Source organism: Quercus suber, unplaced genomic scaffold (genome assembly GCF_002906115.3).
Source record: "Quercus suber isolate HL8 unplaced genomic scaffold, Cork oak 2.0 scaffold_113, whole genome shotgun sequence".
Classification (NCBI taxonomy): Eukaryota; Viridiplantae; Streptophyta; class Magnoliopsida; order Fagales; family Fagaceae; genus Quercus; species Quercus suber.
This window is the reverse complement of record NW_027069578.1, coordinates 144,506-159,019: the sequence shown is the minus strand read 5'-3', so window position 1 is coordinate 159,019 and position 14,514 is coordinate 144,506. Positions and strand designations below refer to the sequence as shown.

Genomic DNA, 14,514 nt, shown 5'->3' with positions numbered 1-14,514 from the left:
TTAAAACAAGAGATCTGATAGATTCCTGAGATTTGAAAGATTCCCAGACAGACGAGACAGACTATTACTCATCAGTACTAATTTCCATACCACCGACAGATTAACTTGAGTAAATTTACCTACTCAGGTTACTTTACCATGGTTCATTTCACCTATAAAAGAGACGGACTACGAAGACAGAAGACAAGTTTCTAAGTTTCTAAGATTCTAAGCTTTTAAGTTCAAAGTTTTAGAAAGCCTTTTGTAATAGCCTTCCCTCTCCCTCAGAAAGACTTTTGTACTCTCTCCCCTCTTGTAATCTTGTAACCTTTCTCTTCAGACAGCTTTATTTTCAGGCTTATATCAAAGATAGCAGTTTGTTTTCAAGTTTGTCAAAGACTGAAGTTTTTATTCAAGTAAGATTTTACTAGTTTTATTTTCATATTCCATACTCCATTTTAACCTTATTTTAAATATATCTATTTTGCTATTTACTTCTTTATTATCTATTTTATCATTGTTTATGCTTCCATATTACTATTATGCTTTCTCTTGGTAGTCATTGGTATTAGAGCATCCGGATCATAAAACACCTAATGAACATTGAATAATTTATGCACAAAAAACAGTGAACAATTTTTCAAATAATGCTAAAGAGAAAATACTTTTATGCAGAATGCTAAAAATAGTTTATGCAGAAAACAGTAAAAAAAATTTATGAGAAAATAGTGAACAGTTTTAATTAATGCAGAAAATAGATTTTATGAATGCAGTAAGCAGATTTGAATATACAATAAACATGATGTACAGAGAGCAAATTTTATTAATGCAAAAAAACCAATTCGATTATTGTGAAATTTAAACATGAAAAAGCATTCAGATTTGGCTTTTAAATTTAGAAAACACGATTTCACTAGGTGTTTTATGAGAAAACATCAAACAATTTTTTAAATAGTGAACAGAAAATAATTTAGGCAGAGGAATGAGTTGGAGGTGTATTGTCGATGGCATGGGTTACGAGTTCCTAAGGCACGCTCAGCCGAGTTACCTAGAGATGAACCTGCCAACATACTTCTCGTCTTGAACAAGAGAACAATCAAATGCAAAGGCGATTAGACCGTTTTCATGCAATCCAAAAGGCTAAGAAGCATCTAAAGGGGAAGGCGCAAGAGCGAGCCATCAAGTCTACACGTTCTATGCAATACAAAATGTTGTTGTTAATGTCTGACAACTGATGATTATGTACATTCAACTTTTGCAAATCTAAAGATTAACTGTTCATTAATTATTGAGTTTACACGATCTTGTTCATTCAACGATTTAGAATTTTTCAACAAATTCGGATGATCAATACATTAGTACACAGTTTTCCAATTAATTTTCACGATTTTGTACATTTAACGAATTCAAACTTTTCAACAAATTCAGACTATCTGTACATCTAATTTACACAATTTTATATTGCACTTTCAAGATTTTATACAATCAACAAATTCGAATGATCTGTACATCTAAATTTTGATTTTTACAAATTTGAACGATCTGTACATCTAATGTACACAATTTTCTCTTGAATTTTCACGATTTTGTACTTTCAACGAAATCAAATTTCTCAACAAGTCCAGAATATTTGTACATCTAATGTACACAACTTTCCATTGAATTTTCACGATTTGGTATGTTCAACAATTTCGATTTTCCATTAAGATTTCACGATTTTGTACGTTCGACAATTTTGAAATTTTCATCAAACCAGGATGATTAGTACATTAGTACATAGTTTTAAATTAAATTTCACTATTTTGTACATTTGACGACTTCAAATTTGGAAACAAATTTGGATGATCTGTACATCTAATGTAATTAATTTTCCATTAAGTTTACTCAATTTAGTATGTTCTTCAATTTTCATTTGAATTTTCACGATTTTACACACTCAACAAATTCGAATTTTTCAACAAATTCGTACTATCTGTACATCTAATGTACACAATCTTTCCCTTGAGTTTTCACAGTTTTGTACATTCAACGAATTCAAATTTTTAAACAAATTCATATGATCTATACATCTAACGTACATACTTTTTCATTGAATTTTCATTATTTTGTACTTTCAACGAAATCAAATTTCTCAACAAGTCTAGACTAATTGTACATCTTATGTACACCTTCACGACTTGGTACGTTCATTGATTTTCCATCGATTTTTCTCGAATTTCTACATTCAACTAATTCAAACTTTTTTACAAATTCGAATTTTTTAAGGGATTTACCATTAGGTTATTTATACGAATCATTCATTTTTCTTTCATGGAGTTTGTCCATTATTCATATGGTTACATATTTAAAAAAAAACAAAAAACCATTTAAGTGCAATAACTGCGCCAATGCTAAAAACAGTTTATGCAGAAAACAGTGAACAATTTTTACGAGAAAACAGTGAACAGTTTTACTTAATGCAAAAAATAAATTTTATGAATGCAGTAAGCAGATTCGAATATACAATAAACATGATGTGTAGAGAGTAAATTTTATTAATGTAGAAACAGATTTTATCAATGCAGAAAAATAGATTCGATTATTGTGAAATTCAAAAATGAAAACGCATTTAGATTTGGCGTTTAAATTTAGAAAACATGATTTCACTAGGTGTTTTATGAGAAAACAGCAAACAATTTTTTAAACAGTGAACAGAGAATAATTTACGCAGAAAAGAGAGTGAACAATTTTTTAAATAATGCTGAACAGAAAATAATTTTTTGCAGAATACTAGAATTAGTTTATGCAGAAATTAGTGAACAGTATATCATGTCCTACTTGAGCCAAATCCATCTTACAAACAGTTTTGAGTGTTATGGATCATAACATCAGCATTCAGTACTTTTAACAGGCACAACTACTTTCAAACACCAAAAAAAAAAAAAAAACACAGAAACAAGTTCAAAATCACACACATAAATGGACACTCAAAACATGCTCTGAGGTAAAAGTCATAATAGAAAATTGATTATTGAGCTACATTTTATTTTATTTTTCAGGCACGATTGCAGCCATTAAACCAACATAGATTCTATTACAAACATTTTTTTTTCCAGACATATAAATTCTATTCTCTCTCAGCCCCTAGACAGAGGGAAAGTATATAACAAATCTGATATTGAAAGGCTTTAAAGAAACAAAATATTTGGTTAAGAACCTACTTCGAAGTTGTATGTGAAAACTGAAAACCCAACCTACCACCTTTATTTGATCAGGTGGATGTAGTTTCTGTTTTTTTTTTTTTTTTTTGGTTGGTTGGTAATTTATGCTGCTTATGACAACTTATTTAAGTACAGCAACAATGCCGCTCAATTTTTTATTTTGGCAGTTCTTTGGTCTAGATTTCCCGCAATGTATTTTGTGGCATAGATTTTTGGATAAACCCAAAAATGTTTAACTTTTTAGATAAACTAAATAAGGAGTAATAATAATAATAATAAAATGTAATAAAGGGAAATTTTTAATACATTACGATTCATTGTATTCAAATCATCTCTAATTTCTACTCATTTTGTCACACTTGTTCTATACTTCTACATGGTAGACTGTAGGTGAAGTAGAAAAAATAGTGAGCTTATTAGAAAGTGATAAACAACCAATCACAATCTATCATTGTTGGATAATTTTGACAAAGTGTGTATCAAAATAGATTTTATCAATGCAGAAAAACAGATTCGATTATTGTGAAATTCGAACATGAAAAAACATACAGATTTGGATTTTCAATTATTGTGAAATTTAAATATGAAAAAGCATTCAGATTTGACGTTTAAATTTAGAAAACACGATTTTACTAGGTGTTTTACGAGAAAACAGTGAACAATTTTTTTAAATAGTGAACAGAAAATAATTTACGCAGAAAAGAGAGTGAACAATTTTTTAAATAATGCTGAACAGAAAATAATTTTATGTAAAATTGTAGAAATAGTTTATATAGAAAATAGTGAACAATTTTTATAAGAAAACAATGAACAATTTTAATCAATGTAGAAATTAAATTCATATTTCGAAATTAAAATCTCTATATCTTACAATGCTTCTATTTAAATATATAAAAACATATAAAAGCTAATTGTTTTTATCTTTATGTTTATTTGTCAATTATCCTCAAGCAAAAAAAAAAAAAAAAAAATTTACACAGTACTCGATTTTGGTAAACTCGAGTACCGTAGAAGAAAATTTTTCTTATTTTTTTTATAAAAGATACTCGAGCCTGGTATACTCGAGTATTGTGTTGCATGGTACTCGAGTTTACCAAGCTCGAGTACCACTTTATTTTTTTTAATCGCCAATTTCCAGCTCAACAACCACGGTAGAACTATAAAATAGGGTACTCGAGTTCACCAAACTCGAGTACTGGAAAAAGTGGTAGATTGCCATTTATTTCTGAAATAGTGGTTTTTTACTAAAAATTTCAAAAAATTGTGGTATTTGGCCATTTTGGCCACATATATAAAATATAAAAAATAAAGGCAAAGATCTTCTCAAAATAATAATAATAATAATAATAAAGGCATAGAGACTTGAGTACCATGTGTTTATTTAGGCATCCGCATCACCCAAAGTCCGCATTTCCCATGCCTCTGCGGCTTATTGAAACTGTAGCCAGCGACCTAGGGTTGGATATAGTTTATTGTTGCTGAAAACTTATTTTTGTTCAAAACACTGTAACAAAATAATTTTTAAATGTATAAATAGTATTGTGGGATGTATTTTTAATATTTTTAATGCATAAATAGTGCATAAACAGTGTACACACTGTCTATACATAGTATTTTTTTTCTCTTAAAAGTCAATAAGCTCGGCTAAAAAAAAAAAAAAACTGAAAACACAACGCCATTTGAAGTGAAACAAATTAAGTGAAATAAAGTGTCATCCAAACCGGCACCTAACCTGCCAAAACTCCTTCCATAGTTGAAAGTTGAAACCCTTCACCCATCTACTCACTCAAAGCGAAACACACACTGAATCGGAAGCAGATTGAAGCTAGCATGTATGATTATATGAATATGAGTGGGCAGAGACGTAGAATTGAAAGAGCAGAGAGTTGCCTATCTTCTGTTCGACAAAAGTCCTTAACGAACACTGATGCTGACATTATCAGCACACTACCCGACTTTCTCCTCAGCCATATCCTCTCCTTGCTCCCAACCAAAGACGCTGTTGTCACGAGCATTTTGTCGAGTAGGTGGAGGCCTCTCTGGACTCTCGTCCCACTTCTTGACTTGGACGAGTACCAACTTTTTAGAACACAAAATCAAACTTTTAGATTCCCGGAAATAGTTTCCAGGATCTTTATTCTTCGCAATACAGTTCCCAATCCCACACCCATACACAAGTTGCGCATCCGTTGTTTCAACAATTGTGTTCCGCTCCATATAGACACATGGGTCCGTGCCACCTTTCGGCATCGTGTGCAAGAGCTCGATCTCTCCATATGTACTGATCCTAATGAACCTTTGGAGTTGCCCCGTAGTGTCTTCTTTTGTTCAACATTAGTGGTTCTCAAATTGGAGGGTAACTTTAACATTCTTATCAATCCTCCTTCTGCATGTGAGTTCCCAAGTCTAAGGATTCTAGAACTTAGAAATGTTAAGTTTGCAAACTCTGACTCTCTCTCCACCCTCCTCAATGCCTGCACTGTCCTCCAAGATTTGACCCTCAATGCAAATTTCACAAATTTGGACAATTTCAATCTAATTGTACTCGTAGACACGCTGAAAGCATTAGATTTACGTGTTGAGTCTTCGTCATACAGAGTCCACATAAACACCCCAGCTCTCCAGTACTTTTCTTTCAGTGGTCCTTTGGGCGAGGATGTTGTGTTGGAAAACCTTCCCAACCTGGATGATACACTAATTGACATTGACGTACAACATGGTGTGTGCATTCAAGATTATGCAAAGAGGGTACGGGACTTCATGAGACCACTTTCTAACATTGTAGACATGGAACTATGCATAGAAGTTGTAGAGGTAAGGGCACTTTACCATTTTTCATACTCTAACTCTATATCATTACTTAATTTGCTAGTTACTTAATAATATTGTTGCGAGTGAGTTGTGACCTTGTAAAAGTGTCATTGTTGCTTTCATGCAGATCCTTTACAATGCTTCTAGTCATGATAATATTCCCATGTTTCATAATTTGAATTCCTTGAGCCTTTTTGGTCTTCGTTATTTTGAGTGGCGTGTAGTGCAAGTCTTGCTGCATCGGACTCCAAAGCTTCAAGTACTTGTCTTTGATTTGAGTGCTGATCATGCTAGTAGATCTGCAATTGATGGTTGCTTAGAGAAGCTGCAAGATGTTCCTGAATGTTTGTCATCACACCTTACAGCCTGTCATTATAGAGAACTTTCAGGGAAGGAGATTGAGATGGAACTTGTTAGACAGATCTTGAAGGCCGCAAGAGTGTTAAAGACTATGAGCATATCTGTTGAAGATACTCTAGACTCAGAGGTGAAGCTCCGAGTTTGTGAGGAAATAAGCAAGTACCAAAGGAGCTCTGATTCTTGTCAAATTGCATTTGACTAAGGATATTTCATTTTTTACTTTCTCTCTCTTTTATTGGCGAGAAGCAACTTTATGGTAATGCCCATTGTTCTTTGCATCTTTCATTTGATTTTAATGGATTCAAGATTAGAAATATTTGTTTATTGGTGAACTCTCTATCCCTCTCACTTGTGTTTTCTTTAAAAAAAAAATGCATATAATATATAGAGCTTGCTGTATATCCACTAACCTTCATATAAGTTGAGGACCTCGTTCAGCTTATAGTTCTAAACTTTGTTTATGCTGAAGCGGGTCCAACCATCATGGTCCCATCAATTTTGCTCTGAGGGTTATTGATGGTGGACCTGGTGGTAGAGCTAGCTTCTCTTTTGTTAAGATTTCAATCTTTATTTCTTTAGCTATTTTCAGTTTTGGTGATTTGTGGGAAAAATGTAGCTCCTCATGCCCATGGCATATGCTCCTCTTTGATTGTAAAAGTTTTGTTTTACCTTTCCAAAAAAAAAGTGTTTTGTTTTAAATGTGTCAAAGGTGGAACAACTTTTGTGGGCTTTTGTGGATGCCTCTACTGATGGCTTCTATTGTTATTTTGTTTACAGTTTTTACCCTATTCATGTCTTCGTTCACTTGTGATTAGAATCTTAGTGCTTTGGCTTCTCTAGAAGTTAGTCGCTACAATCTTTTTTGTAGATTATGTTTCTTCAAATGATATGGGGAACTTGTTCATAAATCATTTCATGATTCTCAATGATAGGATTCAGAGGATGTGGCATTTGGTTCGTTCCTCTTGGATATTGCATGTCACCTGCTTTGATTTAATATCTTGTGGTGTTTCTATATGCACATGTAATTAGGTACATGCTTGTGTAATTCATTTTCCATTTTTGTTATGTTGGAGTTTATTAATATGCTATAGAGGCAAAATGCTTCAAGATTTAATTTGTATTTGCCATCTTCATTTATGCTAGTTTTTAGTAAGCATATTTTCAATTTGGGATCTCCTCCCCCCCCCCCCCCCCCCCCTCTCTCTCTGATATAGCAATATAACTCATAGTTGTTGAGTTATTGTTCTCCATGAGCTTTTTATTCCTAGTTCTCCCTGAATATCCGAGAGATAAAAAGTTTATTGTATTCTTGCTGAGATAAAAAATGTGAAAATAGGTTTTAAATTTTCATTGGTGGTGTTTGACTATGAATGCTATGCTTCTCATAGCTGCTCATCCTTTATGAATTTGGGGAAGAAAAAAAAAACCTCTAGCTATATAAATAATATTTTGTCATTTTTTTCAAATGACAGCTAGTCATTAACAATCATAGGTTTATGCAGAGAGCTTACTAGATACACTTACTAATCTTTGTTAATTTCAAATTATGTTGTAAATTGTTCTCAAAAAAAAAATATTATGTTGTAAATTTTGTTGGGCGTTGAGCACCCCTGCAATCAATGGGAAGAGTTTGACTGGGCTCTTCTTTTGAAGCACTATTAAAGCTTAGAATTTCTATGCTCTTATTATGTTGGAACTATTATGAGAATTTGTTGTTGAAGAACTATAATTGTTTGCCCTGAAAACAAAATAAATATATTTCATTAACCGGTAAAATGCACCTATTAGGGTGCAGCCTAGTGGTTGGATGCTTGAAATGAGTTGTAGACCTAGACATTCTTGTTCATTTACCTAATATTCGGTTTTGATTGATGTGGTTGTGTGTCTGTGGTTTACTTCCTAGGGGTGGGTCCAAAGTGCCTTGCCTTGGTGAGATTGTACATCTTCAAAAACCTATTCCATTGGAGGGTTGATAAGTAAACTCAAAATCTTCTAACTGTAAAATTTTGGAGATTGAAGCAAATAAATATTCAAATGAGCCCAGTGAAAGTCCCATAGATTTTTCTAACACACTACACATGCATTCAAACAAGAGTGCCTTTGCATGTTATCAAGGTTCTTTCTTTTATTTTCCTCTGCAAATCAACTGCCGTTTCATCATTGAACAGAACATATCCCAAAATCAGAAGCAAAACCTTTCAAGATTAATGCTAATGTCTGTAGCTTATGACATCAAAAGCAATATTCATCTTTGTAAACACGTATTCATTTCAGAATAATGTATGGAAAAGCAAAAAAAATACACAAACTCCAATATTTTTACGAGTATATCACAGAGTGAATATAAGAAAAAGTAAGCCAGTTGCTATCTAATGATTCAACTACAAGCTTTTTGTAAGCACAACGAACACCATTTACAATCATGAAATACATAATAGTACCACTTTCAATGATTTAAAAGTGAAAGAAGTCAAGTCTGGACCATTAGAGCATTAAGCACGAACCTTTGGAAGAGTAGGTACCGATTTTCTAATAAGCTCACATACACGGATCGATTAATCCCCCTGCAATGAAAAAGGTATATATCAATCAAAGTATGGGTTATTATCTAAAAAATAAATTCCTTTAGGGTCCGTTTGGATGGAGGAGTGGAAAAATGAGAGGATGGAAAATTGTGAGAGGATGGAAAAAGTGAAGGTAAGATAAGAAGATGAGAAAAAGTGATAAGGATTTGTGGGCAAAAGTCTTCAGGTGGGGTGGGTGAAGGTCATGAATAAGGGTAGGTGGGAGGGTATTATGGTAAAATAACAATGAGTCAATTTTCTCTAATGCTTTTTTCTCCCGATTTGGGAGGAAAAAATTTGTGGGCCCGGGAGAGAAAATTTTCTCCTGGGTTTTCCACTCTTCCTATTTTCTTTCCATTCTAGAGAAAAACTCAGTTTTTTACCTTATTTTCCTTCTTATATTTTCTATCCTTCCTAAATTTCACCCAACCAAACACTGTTAATTTTGTTTGGTTGGGGAATAGAGTATAAAGTTGAAAATTTCATGAACAATGGAGAAGTTGTGAAATTTCTGACGACTAACCCACCGGCCTAGTGATCAGTGTGATAACATTGTGGTACAAACAATGTGACAGATTCGGTACCAAGACCACAAAACAAATAGCTTTTAATCTATAATTTTCAAGCATAACATACAACATTGACAAAGAAATAGATATCAAAGCTCAGCTTCAACAAATGCTAGGACCACCTTAAGCCATAGTTATCATAACTATACTGAGCATCAACCTGAGCAATGGTCAGTTTTCTATACGATCAGTTTAACAGTTGCATCACCAATTGAGCCACTGATTTCTTAATATAACAAATATCTAGTACATAATAACTACAATTATTAACGTAGGTAAAAATTAATTAGTATAAAAAGATAACTTATCTTACTAAGAAAGTTCTTATGACTTAGACATACTGCCTGTTCTCATTCAAACTTTAGGTTCTAAGTCTGAATCATCATGATAATTGCTACATGCAATTTGCCCACTTCAAGTAGAGCGTAAAGAAATAGGAGCCCTTTACTCTATCTGCTTTATTTTCTTCCCAGCCAATTTATAATTTTTGAGGTTGTCGATTCAATCCAGTTCAACAACCGATTTCTGAAGTTATCAGTTCATACTTCAGCTGGTTCAACTGCCAGCACAGTACATTTCTGATAACTTTGCTTTAAGCTCATCTTAAAATCAAGTTCAGGCCTCAAATCTGAAATAGGTTCAACTATGCTAAATAAAGCATAGTCTGCTTAAACTTAGACAAAGAGGCTGTATTCTGGCTAGCCTAAATTAAGTAAATCAAGAACATGAACCTTCAGCTAAAGCACCCATACCTTCAGTAAATCACCTATTACAGATCATGGTTTATTGTAGTTCCAACATCAGTCATAAATGACAATTCTTTTGGCTTGCATATTTGTAGCAAATGCTTTTCCCCAAAATTTATAAAGGAATGGAATGATTTGCTTCTACATATTATCAAACACTTATTTGTTCCAAGCATAGGAATAAACTCCAACATAGCAAAGATAGAAAATGAATTACACAAAGATAGACTAAATTACATTTGAATATAGGCACGCAACAGCATATTAAATCAAAGCAGGTGATATGTAATATCTAAGAGGAACGAACTAAATGCCACATCATTTGAATCGTATGATTGAGAATCATGAAATAATTTGTGAACAAATTCCCTATATCATTTGAAGAAACATACCGCAACAAAGATTGTAATGATAAAACTTATTGAGAAGCCAGGGCACAAAGTCTCCAGACACAAGTGAACTAAGATATGAACATGGTAAAAATTGTAAACGAAATAACAATAGCCACCAATAGAAGAACACTAGCCCACAAAAGTTGATCGACCTTTGAGGCCATTAGAAACAAAACTTTACAGTGAAGGAGAAGCATATGCCATGGGCTTAGGAAGTAAAATTTTCCCACCAATTGCTCGAACCAGAAACAACCAAAGAAGTAAAGAGTGAAATCTAAACAAAAGAAGCCCCCACTACCATCATCAACAACTCATATAGCAAAATTGAGTCCCACCATGCCAACTGGACTCAGTGACTCACTTTAGCATCAACAAAGTATAGAACAATAAGTTGGATGAGAATAAAGAATAATCATCTAGAGCGGACGCTATAAATTAAAACTTTCTTAAAAAAAAAAAAGAAAAAAAAAGTATATAACAATAAGTTGAATGAGGCACCCATTATATAACAGGTTAGTGGATATAGGAAGAATTATATTTTCTGTGCATCTTTTTAAAAAAGAATATACAAGTAGAGACAGGAGAGAGGCCATTAAACAAGTATTTCTAATTTAGAATTCATTAAAGTTTCATATGAAAGATGCCAAGAACAATATTGGTATTCCCATAAAACTTCTGCTTCTGGACAATTAAGAGAGAGAGAGAGAGAGAGAGAGTAAAAATGGAAATATGCTTTAGTCAAATACAATTTGACAAGTTTGAGAGCTCCTTGGGAACGTCAATAACTCCTCGTGAATATGAAGCTTTGCCTTTGAGTCAAGATCACTTCCAACGGTGATATTCATTGTCTTTAACACTCTAGCCGCCTTTAGAATCTGTCTAACAAGTTGCATCTCAATGTCATTCCCTGAAAAGCCTTTGTGATAACAGGTTGTAAGGCGTGATGACAGACATTCAGGAACATCCAATGGCTCCTCCAAGCAATCAACAGGTGCATAACAACCATAGCCTGAACAATTTGTCAATTCAAAGGCAAGTGTTTGTAGCTTTGGAGCCCGACAAAGGAATGGTCGAACTGCATTCCACACATATGATTTACACCACCACAGCCCACCATAAAACTTCAAGGAAAACAAATTATGAAACATGGGGACATCATCAATTTTAGAAGCATGGTTGAGGAACTGCACCACAACATAACAATTACGAATTTCACATAGTCACAACAATATCATTAACTAGTATATAGCAATTGAATTAATGATAGAGAGAGTCAGAGCAATGAAAAACGTAACATGTCCTTGGTTACCTGTGCAGCTTTTATGTCAAATTCCATGGTTTTAACGTTATAGAGTGGTCGCATGAAGTCCAATACCCTATTTGAATATTCTTTGGAACTCGTAAATATTTGTTTCTCGGCATGAAGGAACAATTTAACCAAGTTGGGGAGGTTTTCCAGCACAACATCCTCACCCAACCAACCTAGGAATTGAAAGGACTTGAGAGCTGGGGTGTTTATTTGGATTTTGTGTGAGTACCATAAATCCTTAAGACGTAAAACAAATGTTTCCAGTGTAGGTACGAGTACAATGATATTGAACTTGGCTGCTGCTGCATTATTGTCCAAATGTTCCAAATCAGAACCAAACACAGTGAGGGTCAAATCTTGGAGGACCGGGCAGGCAGCGAGGAGCGTGGAGAGAGAGTTGGGGTTTGCATAATGAACGCGTTGAAGCAGCAGAGTCTTGAGACTTGGGAGCGTGGAAGCAGAAGGAACAGGATTGAGGAGAAACTGACCCTTCAATTTGAGAAGAACTAATGTTGTCCAAGAGAAGAGACAACGGGGCAACTCCAAAGGAGTAGATATAGAGAGATCGAGGTCTTGCAAACCGTGCAGAATGTTGGCGCGGATCCAAGTGTGGGCGTGGAGTGGAAAACAGTGGGTGAACCAATGGATACGCAACTTCTGTATGGGCGTGGAATTGGGAACTGTATTGCGAAGCATCCAGAGATTGGAGAGTATGTCACCCAAAGTAGTACAACTGCTCTGATCTACAAATGTTTTGGGGAGCTTTCCCTGGTCCAAGTCGAGGGTAGGGACGAGAGTCCAGACGGTCCTCCATCTGCTTGACAAAATGCTTGTGAGGACGGCCTCTCGGGTTGGGAGAAAAGAGAGGATATAGGAGAGTATAGAGTCTGGTACACTGCTGATAAAGTCAAGCCTCTCCTCCTCTGACTCTGAGAGACTCTCCTCTTTCTCTTTCGTTTCTCTACACTGCTCCTTCATGCTTTCAATCTTTCTTCCGATTCCAACCAAGCTCTGAGTCTTGTGGCTGTCTGCAGACTACAGTGATGGTGAAGGAATGATAATTTGAGTCGTACTCAAATCATTGGAATTATAATGTTTTTGGGAATTTATTTGCCAATAAAAAAAGAGTTTTGGCCAGAATTAATGGCACTAAAAAAGCTTTGGCGAGCAGACCAAGTGAATTCCTCTTGACCTTGGAGAAGCAACTTATAGAGGAATATTTTTTTTAATTTTACTCCATGAAGAGGAATATTGGGCGCCTTTTTAATTTTACTCCATGAAGAGGAATATTGGGCGCCGAAGTCAAGATTGAATGCAGCTACGTTTGGAAACCGTAATACCAATTTTTTCCATGTCTCCACATTGGTTAGGTGTCACAGAAACAAAATCCGTTGTTTAAAGGATTCTTTGGGGAATTAGATCATGGATGAGAATGAGATCAAGAGACATATTAATTGTGGTTTTGAAAAGTTTTTTTCTTCGGAGTTGGATATATCTCCCATGTTCTCATCAGTCACTTCTTTCTCGTGCTGCTTTCTATCTGCTGAAAATGGCTTGAGCATTAGCAGTGGGGTCACCGATGAAGAAATTAGAGCTGCTCTATGGTCATTAAAGCCATTTAAAGCTCCTGGGCTTGATGGCCTCCATTCGGGCTTCTTTCAGTACTTCTGGGCAGAAGTGGGAGGTTCTGTGTGTGCAGAGGTTAAGAGAGTTTTTGATACAGGGATAGTTCCTAAGTTTCTTAATGAGATGCTGATTACGCTTATACCCAAATGCCAAAACCCAGAATCATTAAGCAACTATAGACCTATTAGTCTGTGTAATTCCGTCTATAAGATTGTCTCTAAAATCATTGTGGCGCGCATTAGACCCTTCCTGAGCAGTCTGATTTCTCCTATGCAGGCTGCTTTTGTGCCTGGGTGTAGAGGATCAGATAATGTTATCATTGCTCAGGAGCTTGTTTACACGCTGGATAGGAAAAAGGGGTAACGGGTTATATGGCAATCAAACTAGATTTGGAGAAAGCCTATGACAGACTTGAGTGGAGCTTTATCCACAAGGTGTTACAAGCTTTCCATTTGCCCCCAAATCTGATCAAAGTAATCATGGGATGTGTGACTACTACTAGTATCTTGGTTTTAGTCAATGGGGGAGTTTTGGATTCCTTTAATCTCTCGAGGGGTATTAAGGAGGGTGACCCCCTGTCACCTTACTTGTTTATATTGTGTATGGAGTATTTGAGTCATTTGATTAAGCTTAAGTGCAGGGATGGCACTTGGACGCCTCTAGCAGCTTCTCGGGGTAATGTGGGAGTTTCCCGTTTATTATTTGCAGATGATATAATTCTGTTCAGTAAAGTGGACACTAAGGCATGTAATGCCATTGCTGAAGTGTTGGAGAAGTTCTGTAAAGAGTCTGGACAGAAAATCAGTCAAAGTAAGTCCCATGTTTACTACTCTCCTAATGTTAGTGAGGAGATGAAGGAGGAGGTGTGGGAGAAATTGGGAATAAATGAAACTCAAAATATAGGAAAATATCTTGGATTTCCTTTACTCTACAAGGGTGCAAATCGGAGGCAATA

General features: G+C 34.9%; 2 protein-coding genes across 2 annotated transcripts; one reads left to right on the top strand and one right to left on the bottom strand.

Moving 5' to 3' along the window:
• The first annotated feature begins 4,799 nt into the window (after window positions 1-4,799).
• LOC112028714 (F-box/FBD/LRR-repeat protein At5g56420) lies at window positions 4,800-6,759 on the top strand. The gene is made up of 2 exons (XM_024061426.2): window positions 4,800-5,993; window positions 6,118-6,759. The coding sequence occupies exons 1-2, from the start codon at window positions 5,010-5,012 to the stop codon at window positions 6,550-6,552; spliced, it is 1,419 nt and encodes a 472-aa protein (XP_023917194.1). The 5' UTR covers window positions 4,800-5,009; the 3' UTR covers window positions 6,553-6,759.
• A 4,346-nt stretch (window positions 6,760-11,105) lies between these two features.
• LOC112028262 (FBD-associated F-box protein At5g60610) lies at window positions 11,106-13,688 on the bottom strand. Its single transcript, XM_024060966.2, has 2 exons — window positions 11,934-13,688; window positions 11,106-11,808 (listed from the first exon to the last, which is right to left on the bottom strand). The coding sequence occupies exons 1-2, from the start codon at window positions 12,909-12,911 to the stop codon at window positions 11,359-11,361; spliced, it is 1,428 nt and encodes a 475-aa protein (XP_023916734.2). The 5' UTR covers window positions 12,912-13,688; the 3' UTR covers window positions 11,106-11,358.
• Window positions 13,689-14,514: the final 826 nt, after the last annotated feature.